This window comes from Fukomys damarensis, unplaced genomic scaffold, assembly GCF_012274545.1.
Source record: "Fukomys damarensis isolate Sample0158 unplaced genomic scaffold, DMR_v1.0_HiC HiC_scaffold_14, whole genome shotgun sequence".
In the NCBI taxonomy this organism is placed as follows: domain Eukaryota; kingdom Metazoa; phylum Chordata; class Mammalia; order Rodentia; family Bathyergidae; genus Fukomys; species Fukomys damarensis.
The window spans coordinates 83,246,730-83,271,295 of NW_022900926.1; the positions used below are offsets into that span (position 1 = coordinate 83,246,730).

The 24,566-nt window shown below is 36.9% G+C and overlaps 1 protein-coding gene across 5 annotated transcripts in view; it reads right to left on the reverse strand.

Moving 5' to 3' along the window:
- Positions 1 to 24,566, reverse strand: part of Klhl32 (kelch like family member 32) — a 197,727-nt gene that overhangs the window by 89,335 nt on the left and 83,826 nt on the right. For all 5 annotated transcript variants that reach the window (XR_004517175.1, XR_004517174.1, XR_004517173.1 and 2 more), the window contains exon 4: positions 13,742 to 13,849. Coding sequence is in view for 2 of the 5 variants with exons in the window: in XM_010637361.2 (XP_010635663.1) it covers positions 13,742 to 13,849 (108 nt within the window). In the remaining 3 variants the exon portion in view is untranslated. The remainder of the gene's footprint in view (positions 1 to 13,741; positions 13,850 to 24,566) is intronic.

Below are 24,566 nucleotides of genomic sequence, written 5' to 3' on the forward strand. Positions count from 1 at the left end.
GATTTTTGTAGAATTGCATGCTCTTTGTCTTTCATGCTGAAATAAGAATGGAAAAATATTATTAGATAAGGGGAATGGTTTATTTGTGGAACACATTTGAAATTTTCATAGGAAGAAGTAATGGGGCATAGCACTGCTCATTAATGTTTATAACATAAAGGTTCCTTCAAGATTGCACAACTAAGTAATTCAGTAAAGAAAACAGGAAAGAAAAAAATAATATGAAGTCAGAAGAAAACATAAATGTGTGTGTGTGGGTGTGTATATAATTTCCATCTTCATAACCATTACAAGTTGGCCACAGAATTAAGAAATATAACCTAATCCAAGATCAAATGGTAAAATTATTAAAGATAATTGTAGTTTCTCGAGATCCTGATATCTAATGGAAAATTTCCCACAGACATTAAGAGGGTTATTGAATGATTTACGTGATGATACTTTAACTACAATCCAAACATATTTTATAAAACATCACATGAAAATAAAGGTTAATAGATTATTTAAAACCCAGGCATTGTTTTCTGGCTTGATCTAGGTATAAAGTTTGCAATACCTGATCAGTGTTTCTCAATTAACTCAATGCCAGTTTCTATATGACACTTTGAAAACTTATGTGGAACTTTTAATTCACTGGGGAAAGGAGGGCAATATAGCATTTACTGGGCAAGTGGCAAGGGACACCAAATGAAATATAATATAGCGCAGTCACCAACCACAAACAATTACCCTACCTTATAGCATGCACACTGGAATGCCTCATAGTATATGCATGTAAGTGAGAACTCTGTTCATAAAGATCAAAACCCAAAACCAGAGAGGAAGGTAAGATGGCAGAGTACAGACCTGCAGCAAAGTACAGGCTCTCTAGGACCTGGAGTCAAGACACTTGTAAGACAATAATTCAGTGAGGAGAAGGAGAGATGAATCTCTGATAATTGATAGCAAGCGGACAGGAAGACAAGAAACTGAGATGAAGCTGGAAAGATGGAGGAAGATGCAAAGAAAGGAACGAGGCAGTCTAGAAGGCTGGGGATGGGGGGCTTCTTGTACAGATAGGATAAGCTAGGAGAAGGATGGTGGCTCCAGGGAGAGATAGCAGACCAAGCCTACAGTGCTGGCACCAAGAGAAGCCAGCAGCTATTAGAAGCAATAAAAACAGTGAGAGTTTTACTCTGAAAGTGACTCCTTCCACAAAGCAGGCTGCAGTTGGGGAGGAGGCCCAGTACAGCACCCACCAAATCTGAGAGGGTTAAATTAAGAGCATTTTGGGAAGGGATTAATTGTTTGAGACTGAGTTGCTGCAAAGTAACTGCAGAGCAGCTATACTCCCAGGTTTCTTGTGTTGCCCTGCCACAGTATTGGGTGGGAGACTGTCACAGGAGACAGTCACGGAACAGAAGTAGGGTGGACACAGATTCCCCTGAAAAGTTTAAGCTCAGCAGAGAGGGCCTGGGGGCCCCACTCTCTGTGGTGAGAGGTCAAGCCCGATGTGTCTGCCTTCCAGAGGCAGGTGACGGTGAACATGCTGCCATTAAGTCCAGTGATCCGCTTGGACCCCTGGCCCACTGCCTACACATCAGACACAGAGATTTGTCATCTGTTTGCTTTCTCCATCACTAATGTGAGCAAAGTCATGCCTCAGCTTGGATGACTGCCACAGCCTAGGGTATAAGGACAGAGGGGCTCCTCACAAACTCACAGGGCATAGAGTTAGGCAAAGACAACCATGATTTGAGATAAGCAGAAAGATAGAGAGAGTAAGAGCTTCCAGAGTGAGTACAGCCTTAGGAAGACACCACTGACCGTTCATGCCCAGAAAAGCAGGGCAGGATACAGTATCCACACACAAAACAACGTGAATGTAGAAACAAGAAAGGTCTTAGCAGTGATTCACTGTCTATCCCCCATATCTCCTGGATTCCAAGACTGGAGAGCCTGGAAAGGAAATACATATTCAAAAACACAGAGGAGTTTTTAAAAACTCATTTCTCCCCCACATCAGTTCTTTATGGTTTGGGTTTTGCTTTGTTTTGTTTTAGTAGTTTTCTTTTTTATATTGTTCTGTTTTTTTCCTTCTTTGTCTTGTTTGTTCTTTTCTGTTAATCTGATTCTATTAACTTCCTTTTACTCCTTAATAGGGAATCCTTTAATCTCAATTTTGTCACTCTTCTCATATTTCATTATGTTTCAATGTTTACTTCTTTCACTTTCTCATTTCCTAGCCCCTCTATGTTCATTACTATAACCATTAAGCTACATCAATCTTTTTTTCCCCTACTCAGGAACTTGAGCATGGCGAGGCAGGTGGGAGAATCACTGAGCTAAATCCCTGGCTCCGAGTTACATTAATCTTTAAATGTTGAGTTAACTTTCTGCTATCACTGTTGAATTCTATTGTTAGTGGAGGTATGGTTGTTGCATTTAGTAGGTACTTACAGTATGTCAGTATTTGGTTTGTGTTTATCTTAACAAAGACCTCTTTATCCAAACATGGATCTCTTTTCTATGGTTAAGGCTACATTATTGGTTCACATGTTATGTCAGCAGCAGTTTGTCTCTGACTCTATTATTCTTAGTGATTTTGTTGCTATTGTTGGAGGGAGGGCACATTTGTTGCTATTAATTTGTTTTTACCAAATGCCAATATCTACTTTGTCTCTGTGTCATCAACAATACTACAGTTCATTTCCAGAGAACTCAGTGCTGAGCCAATTACACTGTACCCCCCACACTCCCAAATTAATGGAGATCGTTAGATCTTTAAGTAAAGGCAAAGATCTCTGGTTAGCCACACTCAGAAGACATCACTAAAAATCAGACACTAACTAATGCTATCTCATACTAACAAGAAATGCTTTCTGCTATAATGAAACCACGAATCTCAGGCGAAAAAGAGAGAGGGGGAGGTGGGGCAAGGCAAAGAAAATGCCTCCGAAAACTCCCAACTACCCACATCTAATTCAAGGGGCACCAATCGAGAGGAAATCAAAAGCCACACAGCTAAATCTGTTTCTGAGACAGATCTCACTATGCAGTTCAGGCTGGCTTTAATAAATACCTTTCAGGTAACTCTCAATGTGACTGGTCTCAATTACCTAATCAAAAGACATGGAGTGGAAGAATGGATCGAAAAACAAAACCTAAAAGTATGCTTAATATAAGAAACACATTTAATCCAAAGACATTCATAGACTACAAATAAAAGGACAGAAAACAATATTCTATGCAAAGGAAACTCAAAAACAAGCAGGAATGGCTTTCCTCTTTTCAGACAAAGTGGACTTCAAAGCCAAAACTGTTTAGAAGAGAGGCAAGAAAGGTCACTACATATTGCTTAAGGGAAAAATTCAATAGAAAGAAGTAAAAATTGTAAACATATATGCACTGAACGCTGGCACACCCAACTTCATAAAACAAACACTACTGGACATGAAATATCAGATACATCACCACAATTATAGAAGGGAATCTCCATATTCCACTGTTACAAACAGATCAACTAGACAATATCAACAATGAAATATTAGAGTTGAACCAAATCTTTGAACAAATGGACTTAATAGACATCTAAAGTGTTCTGTCCAACAACAGAATACACATTCTACTCAGCAGCACATAGAACCTCTCAAAAATAGACCACATACTAGCCCATAAATCATACTTAACTAAATACAAAAGAATTAAAATTGTGCCATGTGTATTATCAGATCATAGTGCAATGAAACTAGAAATTAATGGCTAAAGAAACCACAGAAATTATGTAAACAGATAGAAATTAAATAATATGCTCTTGAATAATCAATGAGTCACAGAAGAAATCAAGGAAATTAGTTCCTAGAATTAGGAATTAGTTCCTAGAATCAAATGATAATGAAAGTAAAACATATCAGAATATGGAACACAATGAAAGCAGTCCTAAGAAGATAGCTGTGAATGTTCACAATAGAAAAACAGAATGAGACCAAATAAATAACCTGATCTCAAGGTTCTCAAGATCCTATAAGAACAGTTCAAATCTAAAGCTAGTACAAAGAAGGAAATTATAAATACCACAGTTGAAATTAATAAAATTGAGACTACAGAAACAATACAAAGAATCAACGAATTGAAGAGCTAGTTCAAAAGAATAAACAAAATTGACAAACCTTTAGACACTCTTACTAATAAAAGGAAAGACTCAAATCAATTCAATTAGGAATGAAAAAGGTGAAATCACAAGAACCACTGAAATCCATGAAATTATTAGTAAATATGTTGTAAACCTGTATTCCAATAAATTGTAGAATCCAGAAGTGGATAGATTCCTAGATAAATATGAATCACTAAAACTGAATCCTGAATAATCAACTAACAGAAAATGAAATTGAAGCAATAATTAAAAACCTATCAAGAAAATCACAGGACCCCATGGATTTACCACTTAATTCTACAAGAACTTCAGGGAAGAACTAACATCAATATTCCTCAAATTGTTTAATGAAATTAAAAGAGAAGGTATACTCCCCATTTCATTCTTGGAAGCTAGTACTACCATGATTCCAAAGCCAGACAAGGACCCAAAGATAAAAGAAAACTAATGGCCACCCTCTTTAAATGAACATAGAAACAAAAATCCTCAAAAAGATACTGTAAACAGAAGGCAACAAAACACCAAAAAGATCATATATCATTATTAATTAAGCTTCATTTAAGGGATGCAAGGATGGTTTAACATATACAGATCTATAAATGTAATATATTGCATAAAGAGAATTGCAAAAAAAATCACATAATCTCAATAGGTGGAGAAAAAAACCTTTGACAAATCCAACATCCCTTTCATGATAAAAAAACGCTGAGGAAAATAGGAGGACCTTATCTCAATTTGATAAAAGCCATTTATGACAAACCTATAGCCAACATCATATTAAATAGGAAAATTTGACAGCTTTCCCTCTAAAGTCAGGAACAAGATAAAGATGTCTATTACCATTCCTGTTCAATATAGCACTCAAAACATTAGCCAGGGCAATCAGGAAAAAGAAAGAAATAAAAAGAGATATGTATAGAAAAAAAAGTCACACTATCATTATTTGTACAATATGATCCTCCCCAGTTAAGTCCTAAAACACTGTATAAAAGACCCCTAGAATAACCAAATTCGGCAAGGTAGCAGGATACAAAATCAACACACAATAATGAATAGCATTTCTATCAAGCAATAATGAACTCACTGAGAAGGAAATAATGAATACAGTACAATTCATGATAGCATAAAAAGTTTAAATACCTAGGAATTAACCTAACCAAAGAGGTAAATATCTACAATGAAAACTATAGTAGTCTCAAAATGGAAATCAAAGAGGACATCAGAAATTGAAAAGTTTTCCCTGCTCTTAGGTAGAACTAATATTGTCAAAATGGCCATACTTCCAAAACTGATATAACATTTTCAGTACAATACCAACAACATTCCTCATAGAACTGGAGAGAACAATCCTGAAATTCATATGGAACTAGAAGAGACCCAAAGTAGCAAAAACAATCCTAGGTAACCAGAGCAAAGTAGGAGGCATCACAATCCTGGACTTCAAATTATATTACAAAGCTATAGTGATAAAAACAACATGGTACTGGCACAAAAACAGACATGTAGAACAATGCAATACAATACAAGATACAGACACAAGCCCAGATACATTCAGCCTTTGATCTGATCTTTGACAAAGGGGCCAAAAAAATTTGGGGGGAAAGACAGTCTCCTTAACAAGTGGTGCTGGGAAAAACTGGCTACCCAAAGGCAGAAGATTGAATCTAGACTCATATCTCTCATCATGTATTAAACTAAAACAAAAATGGGTCAAAGATCTAAATATTAAAACAGAAATTTCATCTTCTAAAGATAAAAGAGGTAAAACTCTTGAAGACATAGGTGTAGGCAAGGACTTCTGAACACTATACCAGTTCCACAAGAAATAAAATCAAGATTCAACAAATAAAGTCATATCAAATTTTAAAACTTCTGCACAGCTAAAAGAGACAGTTTAAAAGGGGAGACAACCTACAAAATGGGAAATAATGTGTGCCAGCTATTCCTTGGACAGTAGACAAATGTCTAGAATATATAAAGATTTCAAAGAAATTAGGTCCTCCCGATAAAAAGACCCAATAAAAAATGGGCCACTGAAATGAACAGAGACATCTCAGAAGAAGTATAAGTATCTGATAAACACATGAAAAAATATTCACTATCTGTGACCATTAGAGAAACATAAATTAAAACAACAATGAGATTAACCTTACTCCAGAAAACATAACTCTCACCATGAAATGAAACAATAATAAATGCCAGTGAGAGCAGCGAAAATGGAACCTTTTACAAGTTGGTAGGAATGTAGTCTAGCACCACCATGGAAATCAATGTGAAGATTCCTCAAAAAACTAACACTAGAAATTCCATTTGACCCAACTATTCTCCTTCTAGGTATCTTCCTGAAAGAGTTAAAGACATCATATTACAGTGACATATGGATATCCATGTTTATAGCAGCACAATTCCTAATAGCTAAATCTTTCAGGCAGCCTATTTGTCCATCAGCAGATGAACAGATAAAGAAAACGTGGTATTTATACACAGTGGAGTACTACTGCGCCATAAAGGGGATATACTTGAATCATTTACAGGAAAATGAGACCATAATGTTAAGTCAAATGAATCAGACACACAAGGTTAAATATCACATGGTTTATCTTATATGAAAAACCCCAAATATAAATAAACTGTAGAGCTAAATAACTGTTAGCTGAAAACAGGAGACAGATCTTTTGCAAAATTGAAGGGACCAAGAGATGGAGAGAGGAGGGAGGGAAGGAAGGGAAGGTAGTTAACAAAAAGAATTAAGATGTCTTATGTGCATGTGCCAACACCCCACAACAAATGCAATCATTATATATTGGAAACGTGTACTAAGTAAAAAAAACTAAAACCCTGTTTTACATGTAACAGTTTTTATTGATGCTCTGTGTCAGGATACATTTACAGAGGAAAAGAGAAGACTTTTACAAATATTGAAAAAACTGGCAGAAGACTTTTACCTTGTTTGGTTTGAAATTATTCTGAGTTATACTAAGAGTTGCTCAGCAGTGTAGAAGAAACACATGTTACCTACAGTGTACTCTTGTGGCATGTGAGTTGCCAACACATCATTCATCAGTCAGCATCTACATGCACCTATCACAGTCCATAGTCACGGTATTTCTACCTATAGTTTTGTTACTATTTCACCAAATTCTTTTGGAAAAATGAGGCCAGTTTGTGTGTGTGTGTGTGTGTGTGTGTGTGTGTGTAACTTCAAATATCAATTTTGGGCCGGGGATTTATCTCAGTGGTTCTGCCACCTGCCTCGCAAGCGCAAGCACCCAAGTTCAATCCATAGTACCATACCCTCAAAAAAAAATATATATATATATAAATGTACTTCCCTTTGTTTCTATATGATCGTAGCACTCTATTGATGTTTAGAGTAATCAGTATATGCAAGTTTTGTTTTTTGCAAATTTCATTTCAAAATAGTAAAGATGGTCTTCACTTGCTAAGGGCTGATAGGTAAGATTGAACAACTCCAAGCCAAATGGAGATACTATCTTCTGAGGAATCCTTTCTAGCCACAATTTTTCCTAAATAAACTATTGATAAACACTTTCCAGCTTACATGATGAGGCTGGAGCACAGTCATTCTTTTTTTCCTGAAATAAAGGAAAAATTTCAGATACTTTAAAAATCTTTCAATTAGTTACATCTTCTTAAGAAAATTAAGGAGCTAACCATGCTTCTCACTAAACAAATGGGTGTTCTCCCTCCACCCAGAGATGATTTGGGGGAGTACCAAAAGGAAGGATCAGCATTTCTTTCATTCTGAGCACAGCCAACAAAGATTCCAATGATCAAGAAGAATCATAATTATAATGGTTTCTGTTTAGAAATATTCCAGAATGGAGCTATCATCCACTATGACAAAGGAACAATCTCAGGCATACACTATGAATTTCAAAATGAAATGCATTGGAACTCTGAAAGAAACTAAAGGAGAAAATTATCACTTTGTGTAAAGTGAAAAATATTCTTCTGTAGAAAGTGGATTTCAGATTGGAGGTGGCCTAGGGGGCCTTTTACTCACCAGGCTTCTGTAGGTCCTGGCAGGTGAAGAAAGAATTCTGAAGCTAAAATATTTAAACACTGGATGGTCTTAACACTGTTCCCAAGAGAAGTATTTCAGAAAAATATCTCCCAGATTTGTTCCATATACCACCATTAATCTCAACCAGGTTGTATGTAAGTAAATCTGGTACAGATTTTTTCATTTAAAATGACATATTTATCCCTAAAAGGATGGGCCATGGGAAAACTGTTCTAAAGAAGATTCTTGTCACTTTGCTGCCCAATGATATACAGGTCTCCATAGAAAAGTATTCTGCTTGGAGAATAAATTTCACAGTCAGAATGTAATGCTGCAGTGTATCCCTTACGTTAAAGGGATATGTATAAAAACATCATACAAATTTGGCAGGGAGCCAAATGAAAATGAGAAAGGAAAACTTCAGTATATGAGAGCGTAGAAATTGAAGAAGAATTTCCTCCAGTTTTTAATTCCTGTCTGTGTGAAAAGTCCTACATGATTGCAATTACAAATAAAAAGAAATTCTGCTTCTTGTTTAACCCCTTTTCTAGATTTCCAAAAGCTTTAAATTATGAATAGTGATAGTTACACAATATCTCACTGTGAAGATTGTATAAAGCATGCTCTGGACCCAAGAAGAGTAGCCAGGATGGGTATCCCCAAGTGATGGATTGTTCTGTGATGCTGAGAAGCCAAGGGCTGGAGATATTTGCCAAAAAGGGAGAAAAGGGAACACAGATACCAAAGAATCTTTCTTCTCTGGATGCTGACATAGCTGGTCCATGCTTGACAAAGTTAGGAGTATCTAGAAGTGGGGCATTTTTTTCTTTTCTTTCTTTTTTTGGGGGGGAGGGTACCAGGGATCGAACTTGGGTCCTTGAGCTTGCAAGGCAGGCAGTAGAACCATTAAGCTAAATCCCCAGTGAAGTGGGGAATTTTAAAGGATAGTGACACTATCACTTGATGCACAATTTCACTTTTTATTGAGTATCTCCATCAGGCTCCAAGGGATAGGAGAGGAGAACAGTTCTCCAGAAAATAAAAGGAAAGTTTACAGCTTGCTACACTACGCGTAAGGTACTTACCATTCTTAACTTCACCATATCCAGAGTATTAAATAGTAACTCCTACTATACTTCCCAGTCCTATTTGCTTCCATTTTGATACTATGCTCCTCCAAATTCCTAGAGGCTTATAATAAGGCCTTTGGGGTTGGAAGTCCTTTACCTTCCAAACAGAGCTCTTCTCAAACAGACCAAAAAGATCTGTGTTATCTGCTTCTCATTGTCTGGCTGGGTTAATGCAGCATCCACTTGTTCCTGGGTGGCTGACCTCTTCTTTAGTTTAGAATGAGATTCCTTATTGCAGGTAACATCTCTATCAGAGGTTTTGTTTTTCTCTCTCTCTCTCTACTTATTTCTCATATCTCTGCTTCTATTCTGGACCAGTCTGAAACATAAGAAATTCTTGGCCAGTGTTGGGAATTGAGGAGCGCTTGGCATCAGTGGCTTTCTGGCCACTAGGGTAAGTGATGTTTATTTCCATAGATTCACTTCTTACTCCTAGATGCAGATCTGCCCCATGAGTTTACATCTCATGCTTTGCTTCTGAACCAGTTACCTGAACAAGGAGAGCCTGGCTCTATTTTTCTCCATCACTGGTTCTACTATAATTATAGCAACTGTTCATGGCTGTGCACCGACACTCCCAAGGGCTGCAAAACACTCTGAGATTGGCCCAAGCAATGTTAAAGCAGGATGCACCCAGAGGAAGAGCATGTCTCTGATGAGTGCAAAGACAGAATGCGTGTTTGTGTAGCCTTAGTGCTTGCTCCTTAATAAGTAAAGTGCATGCTTTTTCAGAGGATGCATTAAATTTCTTTAAATTTCCCTGCATCAGATATGTGGGGCAATTTTAACAAGGCTATACTTTAAAGCTGTGTGTAGGAGGGGCACACATACATCATTACACTTAGCAGTATTCATTCATTACTCCCACTTTATACTGCTAACTTCTCTCCAAGACAGCAATGATTTTGCAGATACTTAAAATACTTACATTTTATACTATGCTTACTACAACTGATGAAACATATAATCAACTGTCAGTAGAAATATCTTTAGGTACATAAATTCAATATTAACCCTGCATTTTTATAAATCTATGTATATATCATGGCTAAAGACATAATATCTATCAATGAATGTTCACAGTAGAAAATAACAATTAAGGTCTTAAAATCTGTGTTTTTATTCATCCTCCCATATTTTAAAATCTTGGCTTAATGTTCAGTTCAACTCCACAGTAAAAGAAAGCAGCTACTCACATTTCCCAAAATAATACATTGCCACTGTTTTTCCATCATCTAAGTCCCACTCTCAAAGGGAAAAGCTTTATTATTATTCTGATGTTTAAGAAATTAAACTTGGATGTTGTCTTTAAAAAGACTGTATTGTCTTCCAATTTGAAGCAGCATGATTATAACAAGAAGGTACAAGCACGCAACTCCAAGGCCTCCTGGACTGAAGGTACTGAGGGTGGAAGGCACAGCTTTCAGGAGAGGAAACCATCAAAATGGTCATTGGGCAAAATCTACAAACAATTCCAAACCTCCTTCAACGGAGTATAACAAACACAAATTAACTTGTCTTCATTGCATAGGATGTTCAAAAAAGACAACAGACTTGAAATTAGGAGGACTAGGTTCATTAACTGGGTAAAATAAACACTGAGCAAATGATCTCAGTTAAGTCACTGTGGTCCCCTGACCTTGGGGTTTTTAAATAGGATCACCACATTCCTTGGAGCTGTTTTAAAAATTAAGTTAAATTACACATTAGGTGCCTAGTGATGTGTCCTGGATTTTCAGAAAGTGTTCCAGCTGATGTCATACCCACCTTCCTGCCCTGTAGGGACCCAATCTCAACAGCTGTAAGCTCAGCATCTCGCTGTGAATGCACAGGTAGCACAGGTCTCTGGTTTCTAGACAGAATAAATGCAGCTCCAGATGTAGTCCTGACTTTTTCTCATCAAAGTAAAATTTGAGAATGGGAGATTGGGTTATGAGGTATGGCTACTCTGAAAACTCCACTCCTTCTGTCTTTCTAAGCAATTTTCTTACCCTTCTGAAAGTCAGCTCCCCTTCTGCTATTTTCAGTTCCTATTTCAGAGATCCTTTATGACACATTCCTTCATTCTGAATGAAACCGTAAAGCAATCAAAACCAGCATAAGGCAACCTCTTATACCTGAACGTGTATTTTAACACAGCCTTCACAGCCATTTTGTGCAACTCTGTTTACCAGTAATTTAAATACGCCACACAACCTATACTCCAAGCTTAAATCATTTAGTTGTTAATGTAGCTAAGAACAAAAACTACTTAAGTAGTTTTATCAAAAATAATATTCACAAACTGTGCTGCTATAAACATAGGTGCACATATATCTCTGTAATATGATTGTTTTAATTCTTTTGGAAAGATACCCAGCAGAGGGATGGCTGGGTCAAATGGAACCTCCAGTCCAAGCTCTTTGAGGTATCTCCATATTGATTTCCATAGTGGTTGCACTAGTCTGAACTCCCACCAACAATGGAGGAGGGTTCCTTTCTCCCCACAACCCCACCAACATTTGTTATTGTGTGATTTCTTGATAGCAGCCATTCTTTGTGGGGTGAGGTGGAATCTCAGTGTTGTTGTCATCTGCATCTCTCGAATGACCAGTGATGTGGAGCATTTTTTCATATATTTACTTGCTGCTTTTACTTCTTTGTCTGAGAAATGTCTGTTCATTTCAGATGCCCATTTTTGAATCGGTCTTTATATTAGGGGGGGTTGATTGTTTTGAGTTCTTTATATATTCTAGATAATAGTCCTTTGTCTGAGGAGCAGCTGGTACAAATTTTTTCCCACATTGTAGGTTGTCTCTTAGTTCTGTTGATGGTTTCTTTTGCAGTACAGAAGCTTTTTAGTAAGATGAGATCCCAGTTGCTGATTCTTTCTGCTAGTTCCCATGCTACTGAGGATTTGTTCACAAAGTCTTTTCCTATGCCAGTGTCTTCCAGAGTTCTGCCTAACTTACCTTCCAGAAAGTTTAGTTTTGTTTTAATATTTAGATCTTTAATCCACTTGGATTTTAATTTAGTGCATGGTGAAATATAAGGGTCCCATTTTAATCTGTGGCAGGTTGAAATCCAGTTTTTCCAACACCATTTATTAAAGAGGCTATCTTTCCTCCACTGAGGATGGTCAGCTCCTTTGTCAAAGATGAGGTAGCTGAGTACATCTCAATTTGTTTTTGTGTCTTCCAATCTGTTCCACTGATCCTCAGGCCTGTTTCTTTGCCGGTACCATGCTGTTTTTATCACAGTGGCTTTGTAGTATAGTTTCAAATTGGGAATTATTATACTTGCTGCCATATGTCTGTTGCCTAGGGTGGCTTTTGCTATTCTAGGTAACTTCTATTGATGTGTGGGGTTTCTCTTTTCTATTTTCTTTCTAGAGTTCCCTCACTTACTCTATACACATATCTCAAGCTCTACTAACTCCAAAAAAAGAAACCCGGACAATATCATACATTTTCATACACTTCTAGAGAAAATGCAGACGAAAAGTAAACTCACATACATTCACGACTCAGATACTGTCTTCTCTGACGTTTTGCACCAGTGGTCCCAGATGAACATCCCTCCTTTCCCCCACTGTGTTTTGCACCCTGCTTCTGCCATAACCCCCAACCCAGGGACAACATGAGCTATGATTTGCTTGTCAAATTCACCAGGATATGAGTGTCAAGAGAAGAGGTGGTTGTTTTAGCATAGAAGATACTGAACCCAAGTTAGATGAAATGGAATTAAAGGACATTTTGTAAAAAGACAGACATCCAGTCTGAATCTGGATTGATTTAATTAACTACAGTAGTTAACAAATGTAAATGGATGTCCTTCAGAGAGTCTTATGAATCCTTTAACAATTTTAGTGGTTAAAAAACATTAGGATTTCCAACTATCACATTCTTGTCTAAAGGCCTTACTTAGATCATGACTCTGAGACAAGAGAAGAAGATGCCAAGGTGTTGGGCATGGTTTCTTCAAGCTTTAAAATTGTTTTGGTCTTAGGTTTGTGTGTGTGTGTGTGTGTGTGTGTGTGTTGTTGTTGTTTTGCAATGTTGAGAATAAAACTCTGAGCCTAGCTATACCACTGATCTACATGCCCAATCCTGATTCAGTCTTTTTTTTTTTTAAGACAATAAAGCCATGATTGAGGAACTGAGTTTAGTGAAAACAAAGAGCAAACAAGCAAGCACTGAACTCTTTTCCTTATGATAGTTCTTTAGGGCAGTATAACAATTACACTAGGGAGCATGGAGTTAAGATTAAAACACCAGGTTCACTGGACCTGATTAGAAATCAGATTACTTTCCTCTGTAACACTTTAGTTGTAAAATTAAGTAGATGTGAAACTTTTCTTAACACTAAAATGAGTAATAAGGAAAATAGCTAAATCTCATACCTCCAGGATAACCTACTCTGCTTCGGTACAGATAAAAGTTAAATCCTCGTAGGTCACATTTGGTGCCATACCTGTCCTGTGTATGCAAACTCCAGAGCCTGCTTTAAACCAAGGCTGGTCACACCATGTAAATTCACCTCGTCAGCTCCACTTTCCACCATACAGAGACTGAACATCGCCTGAGGTGGGGAAAGAAATGAAGAAAGATGGAATTAAGAAACTTAAAAAGCAAGGAGGTAAGGTAATGTCCTAGAAGACCAGGCAAGAGTTTCATGGATTACAGATTGATCCTCACTCTGAAATGCCTCCACAAAGCTTCACTCACACAAGCCACTGCAAATTACTTTGATATGTAAACAGTTACCATAACAATGCACATGGTACCACATTACACACACTTACAATTTCATTTGAGGCAGCTGTGTTTAGGCTCACTAAACTTTCTCTCACTAAAGTTTTATTTTATTATTAGTTGTTAATCTCTTACTGTAACAAATTTATAAATTAAACTTTATCACAGTTATGTACATACAAGAAAAATACAACTTAGAGGGTTTGGTACTACTAGGTACTAGGCATAGATACTAGGAGGTCTGGGAACATATTTCTCACAGATATGGGAGGAATTGTTATTATAAAGAGGAAATAAAATCAGTATCCCAAAGACAGATCTGCATACTCATGTTTACTGCAGCATTATTTATAGTAGTCAAAGAAATAATACAAATATCCATCAGATGAAAGGATAAACTGTGGCTAAAGTGTATACTTATATATGCCAAGGAAAATTATTCATTCTAGGAAAAAGAAAGGAAATCCTGTATTTGTAACAGCATGGATGAACCAAGAGGATATTACAAAATAAGCCAGGCATAAACACTGAATAATCTCACACATACTTGCAATCTGTAATAGTCAAACTCAGATAAAGGCAGAATGGTCCTTGCTAAGGACTTGGAAGAGAAAGAAATGAGATGTCAGTATAGTACCAAAAGTATAAAGCTTCAGTTATACAAGACAAATGAGTTCTGGAGACTTGATGTACAACAATGTGACCACAGCTAACAATACTGTTCTGCGTACTTAAAAGGCAACGTAAAAGAAAATAATAATTACCTGTGGTGATGAATAGGCTAATTAGCCTGTGATTATTTCATAACATATACATATATGAAAACCTCAAGCTAGACACTTTTATTTTTGTACTGAAGATTGAATTTGGGTCCACATGCTTGTGAAGGAGGCGGCGGCACCACTAAGCTAAATCCCTGGTCCTAACACTTGAAATATATACATAATTTTGTCAATAATATAACAATGTCAATTATATAACTTTTAAAAGAAATAACAACTTTCCCGGCATAGTAAATATACATCAATTTTGGGGTAAAAAAATGACAATTAGAATTTTAAGTGATGTACTATTTTCTCCTCCTGTTGGGGGGTGAGGTGGGACTTAAATGCTCTGAGACCAAGGGACATCTAACACTGTTTACAGGGGCACTGGAATCTTGTGACTCCAGTGTGAAATAAAGATTTCTTTAAATAGCGTTTTCCACCACTAAAATCAGATAATTTAGAACTAGTACTCAATTTTTTTGTGGGGGGGTACCAGGGATTGAACTCGGGTCCTTGCGCTTGCAAGGCAGGTCACCGAACGAACCACTGAGCTAAATCCCTGGCTCAAGTCCTCAATCCTGATAGCGGCAAGGCCTTATATCAGTTCGGTACCATTCTTTATTCTTCTCTGCAGAGTCCTAGGAGCCCTTAAAAAATCAGTGAATAGCTCAAATTTTTATTTTAGAATTGGTTAGTAAATGTGACCTCAAATACTCTTTTAAGACCTTCATCAGAAAGTAATCTCAAAATATTGAGCCATTTAAACTCCTTAAATTTGTGTTTTTAAAACCACAGATTAACAAATTAAATACTTAATGAGCTAATTGTACTCATTTACTTCAAACTTTAGACTGCAGCATGGTGATATTGATTGGAGTTAATGTATAAATTTTGATTGCTTTTCCCACAAAAATGCCATTAAAGGCCTTTTGAATTGTAGATGGTCTATAAGGAAAAAGTCATTTTACTCTGATAATCAGCCTACTTTCTCAAAACAAATGTATTATAGATTTTAAAATAGTCATTTTCTTGTCTTTAACTCAGATGGGCATAAATCTAAATCAGCAAAAGTAATTTAGAGTCCTTTATGATTTTTGAAGTTAAATGATTGCTCACTTTTAAAGTTACTACCTTACTTTCTTATATTTTAAAGACCCCATTTACTGTGAGTTGAGAAAATGGTTTAGGTTATACTTGGAAAAGTAGCTCTTTAAAATAATATTACTTAGCAATAACCCTAGACTGAGTTTACAAGGAGAATCTTGGAATTATTTTTGTGGGAATTGTAGAGGCTGCATGAGATAACACATTCTTGTACACTGTAACAGCAAGACTATTACTTGGAACATTAATAATTTAAAAATTATACTAAGGAAACTAAAATTAATTCCCCTGTGTATCACTAAACAGTTCTCTCCTCTTTGTCAGTTCCTATTGTCTAATTTTTCAAAAGAAGTACTATATTCAGATGCCAGCCAATAAATTGTCACACAATGGAAAATGACATGACACCACATTTATTGTAAGGTTTAATAAAAGTAAACTTTGCACACACGCACACACACACACACAAAAGCTGAAAAGAAAGGACTTTGGATTTGAAGTCACAAAATCCCTAGTGTAGTGAGGCACAGTAAGACCAAACTTATAACTAACTAAATCTGCATTAGTCACTGGAAAGTGACTTTAGCCAAAATTAATTCTCTGAATTAGCTTTCTTATCTGAAAAATGGGGCTAAAATTATACCTGCTTAATAAACTTGAGGATTATATGATAGCACACATAAAATATTCAGTATAGTGTCTGACATATGGTGGGCTCTTAGTAAAATTTATACTTTTAATAACAATGAAATAGAGTTAAGTATCTTTTATGTACTCTCTGGAAATCAAATGTGACTATAGATTTTAAAATGCTTACATGAAACTGACTTAGAGTTAAGTAGATTCTGCTTATGCATTTGTAGAAGATGGTCTGAAATTCCAAAGTAAAAAAAGTAGAAGTTACAACATTTTTAAAATCTTTTGATTTGTGTAATTATGGATTTGTTTCAATACCTATCACCAATTTGAAAAAACCTCAAGGAGATTTCAGTCATTTTCAATGTCTGCTTTTTATTATGTGGCAGTTAATTTTTAATATTCCTTATACTAACTTTTTCAGGTCTTTGTATTTGTAGCTGCACTTGATATGGTGACCAGCTGCCCTCCATTTGTCCAATATGGAGAGCTGGACAGAAATGGCTTAAACTGCAGAAGAATTACTTGAGTTAATGAAATGGAAAAAACTTACTGAGAGTAAGGATAAAACAAACAAAACAAGCTGCCATGCAAGTTTTGTAAATCTGCTTTCCTGGGTCTTCAAAAGTAACCAGGATAATACTGGCATAGAGCAAGGACTGCCAACCAGAGAGTCATGAGCCACTCAACTGGAAGCCTGGCTTTGCAGAACTCAGGAAAAACAGAATTCATTAAAAAATAAGAGGAGACACAATTCCTTAAACAATGTACATTTGTATTTGCACATGTTTGCTTAAGCAAATTGATACTTTTTTATACCAATATAATTAAATAATGTTTCTATAGTTACAGTATTACAGAGTATGATTGTGGAGAGGAGAATCAGTTTTATCCATTTTCATAAATATCATTTGGATCATGCACAATAAGCATGTATCACTTGTATAGTGGTATATTTCAAACATCTGCTTTTTTAAAAACTTTTTATTTTACCTTTAAAGTTCAGCATTGTGCAACAAGTGACATCTGATTCAAATTTTAATTCTATAACCTCCTGGCCTTGTAGAGAGCTTACCTTGTACATGAGACCATTGTCAAATTTGTTAACCCCTCTGTGTCTTGGAGACCTGTCTTACAGTTTGGATATAATTATTTTTAATCTCAAGCATAATAGCTGTCATATAGTAGATGCCCAATCAGTAGAAATTATTATTATAATCCAGACTGGTTGTCCTACTCCTTTGTTTCCCTTTGAATCCAATTGAAAGAAGAGTGGAGAAACAGTTCCTTCACCCAACCACTGTCTGAATCTATTTCTTTCAAATATTTTCGTAACAGCAATCTCACTCAAAATTCTTATTTCTGGTTGCAGGACTTCACTCTTGCCACATACTCCTATAACCTTAACATGAAATAATCCCATCATAAAATCATTACCATCATTTCTATAAACATGAAACTTCCATTTTGATAGCACATCATATTAGCTGAGAAATTTGATGTTACAAATTTAATGTTTATAATTTTTAAATATCAGACAGTGTACTATTAAATTAAGGTCAATATCTTGGGTTCAATAAGTTACTCAGGAAAAGCTTCACTCGATATCACCAAAGGAAGGGCTTGTTATGCTTTAGATTTGGGGTTTAACCTCAAAGTCTGATATATTTGTAAGATCCTTGGATCCTGGGGGCACAGTGGATTAATCCACTGATGAGTTCCAAAACTAGAACTTGTCCTTGCGGGCAGAGGGAGAGGGTGAATTGGAAAGATTTAGAGATGCTGTCTGCAGGAGCTCTGGAATGCTTTAAGCCAAGTTTGATGGGAGATTCTGGTCAGAGTTCAGAAAACTAGAATTCGGAGAGAAAGGTGAACAGTCAAGTTCAGGTTCAGGAAGTATTAGGAAACAAGAACTCCATAGCAGTTGGACCAGAAGGACTGCATGTTACACCCTGGCAGAAAATGTGTCTACCTTTTGTCCTTGTCCAGAGACTTTGTGGGAAATTGAGATTAAGAGTGGCAGACAAATTAATATGGGGTAGGAAATTTCAAGGCACCTTAACATACAGGCTGTAGTATGGATACTGCTTGTTGCTTTTAGCAAAATCTACAGTGAAAATCAGGAGCAAATGGAAGAGTTGAAATATTTCTAAAATTTTCAGTTTTGCCAGCAAGGAAAAGCCTGCAAAATTGCTGTTTTGGAGAGTGTGGTTATTAAAAAGATAAGTATTTAAAAAGGGTAGGTACTCTACAGTAGTACAATAGGAAGGTAGCTATGCTCACCACTATACCACCAATGCTGCAGTAGTACAATAGGAAAGATGCCCTGAGGGCATTTCAGAAATCACTAAGACTCCACCTTTTACAGGCTTGAAGGTGCAAAAGTTAAAGGTTTTCCTTTGAGAAGAGTGCCTCAAGGCATCTTGCTTTAGAAGGGCTACTTAGGGAACTGGTTACCTGGGATTTAGTTCACAGAGCTCAGCCATCTAGGCACTTGGAGCCCTCAACCATCATGATTGAGCTAGCAGCAGATCTTGGAAACATCCATGTGATGTTGGTTTTACAAGTAAATAGAAGGCAAGAGTTTTGAGGTCAGGGAGGCTTCCACCCAGATTTGAGAGGAAGGACTTGGAAGCCAGGCAATTTGTCCCTGAGAGAGCAGTGCTGAGAAGGTGAAGCTGAAAGTTCAATGGAGATCTAGGAAGCTGGAGATGCCAGGAATGTGCAATGTCTGCTGAGAAAAGTCACAGGCAATGAGCAGACCCAACCTAATTGAGTGGCTGTGAGAGCTACAACCTGCAGTGCCATAGGGGTGAGGCCTCCCAACTCTTTGTGAGTTTACTCTTCCCACAACTTGCCCTGGTTGCTGAACATGGACCTTCCTTCTGGGTTTTAGTCTTGCTTTGGTCACATTCTTTACCATCACATTATTTCTCTCTTTTGGAATGGGAATATTTACCTTGTATGATTGTAGGTCAACAGAACTTCACTTGCTTTTATTTTTATAAGGGCTCACAGTTAAGAATTTTCCTTGAGTCTCAAAGGACACTTTGGTCTTAGACTTAAAATCAATCCTGGAACTGTTAAAATTTTGGTAACTCTTACAGATGTACCAAGTGCATTTTTCAAAAAGAGATAGACATGAGTCTTTTCAGGCCAACAGCAAAATGTTAGTTAAGATCTGGGTGTTCCCCAAAAGCTTCATGTTCATGTCTTTGAAAGGCCTATGGGGTCCTCTACTCATCAGTGGTTTAGTCTACTAATGAGTTGATAGCTGACTTGCTGTTAGGAGGTGGGGTTGCTTATGGGAGGTCACTAGACCTATGACCTGAAAGGATGTGTCTCCCTCCCCAGCTTTTCTTTTCTGTCTCTCTCCCTCCCCACCTCCTCCTTGGTTGCTATGATGTGAGCAGCTTCCCTATACCATAGTCTTTCACCATGCTATTTCTACCTTGCAGCCAGCCAACCAGGGACCTGTAACTGTGAGACAAAATAAACCTCTTCTTGAAACCACAGGTGTCAGATACTGCATCTTGGCTATGGGAAAGTGACTAAGACAGATCTAGCCTTTGGCACAGTGAAGGACCAGCTGCCTAGGTTGCCTGTGCTTGTGATACAATCTCTGGAAATCTGCTAGAGAAGAGCAAGGTTTCTTTTGGTAGCAAGAGGTAATGAGGCCAATGGTGTTATATCTCAGCATCCATTTTCTGAAAAGGCAAACTGCAGCCTCTGAGAAGGCAAGTATCATGTCTTCCCTACTAACCAAGGTGGCCCAAACCCCCACTATTGCATGCATGCCAGAAATTCAGGTGAATGAATGAACAAACCAACATGCTCTTCAAAAACTAATCTGCAGATGATGTCCTGCTATTCTACAGTGCCATAAACAGAAAATCAGTTCTATATAAGAAAGTATTTCTGCATGGAAGGTGTTTCAGATGCCGAAATATAAAAATTATAGTCAAAGAGAAAGAGCATCAATCCTAAACTAAACAGAAACACAACGAGTTCAAAGCTAGACATTTAGGGGTAGGGAGAACATATGGCAATATTCTCTATCAAGCCACAACATTCTGCCAATGCCTGGGATAAGGTTCAGCTTTGAAATACTGAATCACAGCACAGACTCTTGCTTGGTTCACAGTGTTTTGTCTTCAGGAATGCTTTGGCCAGGCTGAAATTTAGTCATCACAGCTTACTCTTGGCTGATAATGTGCTACCACCACCACCAGTCTTTCTAATTGAAAAGACTACATCCGCTTTAAATGCCTATTACAAAGGAAGCTGTGTATTTATAATGTGTTATTCCTTCTTCATTTCACATAGAAATGACTCAAATTAAATCCTAAATTTGTAGTATGCAAATTACTTTTTCTTGGGTCCTCCTTCTAGTCAGGCAATCACAGGATGAGCTATAACCACATTGGTACATTAGCCTATGAAACTAAGTGACAGAAATTCTATTACATCTTCATTATAAGTAAAATGACAAACAATAGATATGTTAAGAGGTGCTGAAATATGTTATTACCTGGTAAACTAAGTGTGGCTTTGTCATTATCACTGTGTGGGCAAAATGCACCGTGAATTACCTTTCATCAGAAATCTGAATAATCTTATAGGCAAAATAACTAAATTGTTTAGGGGCACATTCAACCCTTATCTTAAACGATAGATACATCATTTCAATTATGAAAGTAAACAGACATTTTTAGTAAGTCACTGAAAAAGAGCAACCAGCAGGTTCAGCCTAGCCCCTTATTGCTTTCTTTTGTAGAGTGTTAATATAATTAGTGATGTTTACAATAGCCACAAGGCATTACAGAGCTATGCACTAACTTCTGAAACAACATTTTGCTTAATTTAGTGTTAACGGTATTGCAGTTTATTGCATTTTCGTTATAGCTCATACACAGAATGGGTAATAAGTCTTAGTTAATGAGACTGCTCATTATATCCCTTTGCCTTTTACTGGGGAGAAAATGGGCCTGGCCATAGTTGAACTGCACTACTTACTTCCTTTCATAAATGCAAAAGTAAGCCAATTCATCTAAGGAGTTTAATGGCCTAAAAGAATGGGGATGTCTAGTTAGTATAATTTCCCCCCATATATTAATAACTGTTTTCTTGTTCCTTAAACTGTATAGTAATACTCATGGGAAATAAAATATTACAGGGCAAACTAAAACAGTAAAATTATATTATTATACATATAATTGGGCAACCAAAATTAGTATCGCTAAAATACCAATTTCCCCTCACCTTAACAACATAAATGAAAGTACTCCTTTTATGCTAAAAGTTGCACAATATACTGGTTTTCATAGCATCCGCAAGTATGTAGCTTGTTTATTCAAAGGACTAGCTGCATTTCACAGCATTGTTCTTGGCAAAGTTGCCGCTTAAATTAACTACACAATGATAATGAACCTTCAAAACAGGCACTATGAGGTTTACACTAAGTCTCTTTAAAATTGTCCTCTTGGATATGGCTTGTTTTAATTACCTGGGTCTTCTGTGGAAGAAAGGAATGAAATGGAAAAAAAAAAGTTGTTTTTTTCTTAGCTAAAGTTATGGTAAATGTAAAGATAGAAAAGTTGGGTGAACCTCAAAAGGTATTTATGTGTGTCAGCTGTAATGTTTCCTAAAGGACAGAATAGCCAGGGATGACCCTCCCAGATGCCCGAGCTCTGCTCATTCCTCTAGTGCAGCGGTGGCAAACCTATGCCACCTGTGTCCCAGTGGACACATAGAGCCCTCTCTGACAGCATGAGAGCCCAGTCACCACAATATCGCCCCTGCAGCCGAGCACTCAGGTTTGTTTGCATTGTTGGCACTTTGTGATAAATGAGTTTTGGGTTGCAGTTTGGGCATTCTGTCTCTGAAAGTCTCACCATCACTGCTGTAGTGCTTCTGTGCCTTCTAACCTTTGGTCTATCACGTGGATAAGGGAGTGCAATACCAGCATGTAAAGAAGCCCATTTTTTCCTTCAGTCTTAAAATTGCCTTCTTCACATATTTAGGGATGGCACTATTAGATTGCTCTTCATTATTAAATATATTTGATAAGCCACAACTGAACGAAAGAATCTTTTCTTTCAGACTAAAAGTCACAGAGACATTTTAGTCTGTCTTCATAAAGCAGTCAGTGGTACAATTCTGCTTTTCAAAACTTCTGAGTTGTGCTCTTGACTGAGACAGAACCAGCATTTTGACAGCTTTTCTAAGAATAAGAGCCACAGTGAACTGCATGTGCATAAATGTTAGAGAGGAATGGGTATAGTCAATCTCCCACACCTTTCAGTACTCTTTCTATATTTGCATATTTGAAGTGATGAGACACCTGATACTCCACTTACAGTATCAGGCTGTCTCTTGCTGGAGAAGTACTAGTAAAACCTTCAGAATATTATATCATAATCACTCTGTTCACAGTTTTCTCCCCTTGTTCCTAAGAGGAAGGCCAATATGTTTATTCTCATCTCTGCTTTACATCCCTATCCAGTAACAGCTCTTAAACCACCCACTGGAAAGAGCATCAACTCCAAGTTCTGAGTCATAAAAGGCTAGTGCTCGAAATCAGCGCTAGAAATCCTACATAGCCAGAAGAAAAAGTTTGAGTCCAAATTTCAGCAAGGGAGGGTTCAACCATAGATTGAAGGGGGGCAGTGAAAATATACTTAGGAAATAAAAGATACAGGTATAAGTATAGGAATAGATGAAGATATATAGATATAGCTAATATAGATATAGATATCAATGATATTGATATCATAGTTCCAAAGACCTGGGCTTTCAAAGACCAGTCATCTTATGTTCTTGGATGGCAACAGTAGTAAGAGCCTTCAAGAGAATCCACTACCTCCTTTCCCCCAATTATTCTGGCTAATATTTTCTAGTCATATCATACAAAAAAAAAATTTTTTTTTTTTGTACTGGAGATCAAACTCAGGACCTTGTGCTTGTGAGGCAGGTGCAGTGCCACTGAATCCCCAGCCCTTTATCATAGTCTCCTGAAAAGGAATTTCATGTGATTACCTCAAAGACGCTTTGCTTTTGATATAGATCACTCAGAACATTCCTTTTAATTTCAGAAAACAGAAGCTAAAAGAAGTTTCAGTTTGCTGTAAGGAATAACAAGGAAGTTTCTTGGCTACCCATTCTGGCATTGACAATGGCTTTCTGAGATCCACCGAGGACTGTGAGTTCACAACAGCTCCATTGAGAGTGGTCAGTGTCTAGCCACAAGGCCTGTCATGGGTATAAACAGGAGCCAGCAGCAAATAAATACTAAAACACAGATATTCTGTTCTAGAACTCATGCTATCATCCACAAAAACCATTACACCTTTATCAGAGAATTTTTTGGAGGGACTGATGATAATAATGTGGAATTTCTTCAATTATCATGGGTTATTTTATTCTCTTAAAATCCATTGTAAGCTAATGATCATTTAAAATTGTAACAACACACAGGCTGCGGATTTAGCTCAGCAATTCGGTGCCCTGCTTTGTAAGCACAAGGACCTGAGTTCAATCCCCGGTACCAAAAAATAAAAATAAAATAAAATTGTAACGACAGTCCTTTTCTTATTTTTAACATCCTCTTTCAAATATCTTTTTCTTTTTCTTTCTTTTTTTTTTCTTTTTATTGAGGTTATTGGTACAATCTAGGTATACCATACAATTACATTCATCATTGGAATTCTGTACCTTTACGTAATAGGTCTTGATTCTCATTTTTCCCCTTGTCCCTGCCCTCCCTTCAACCCCTCCTCCCCTCCCCATTTACAAACACTTTATTTCCATTTTTTCAGTTTCTCATATTTTTTTCCTCTCCCTTATTACCTTTCCTCCACCCTTCCCACTTTCCCTACACCTTTAGCCCTTTACTTCCTATTTCACATTATTAATTATCTCATTAGGATCCTGTGTACTATTATAGTTTTTCACACCAAAGAAACTATTCGGTATTTCAGTTAAAGAAATCTCTGTATGAACATTAAAAATAGGGAATCCTAAAATAAAACTAAAAAG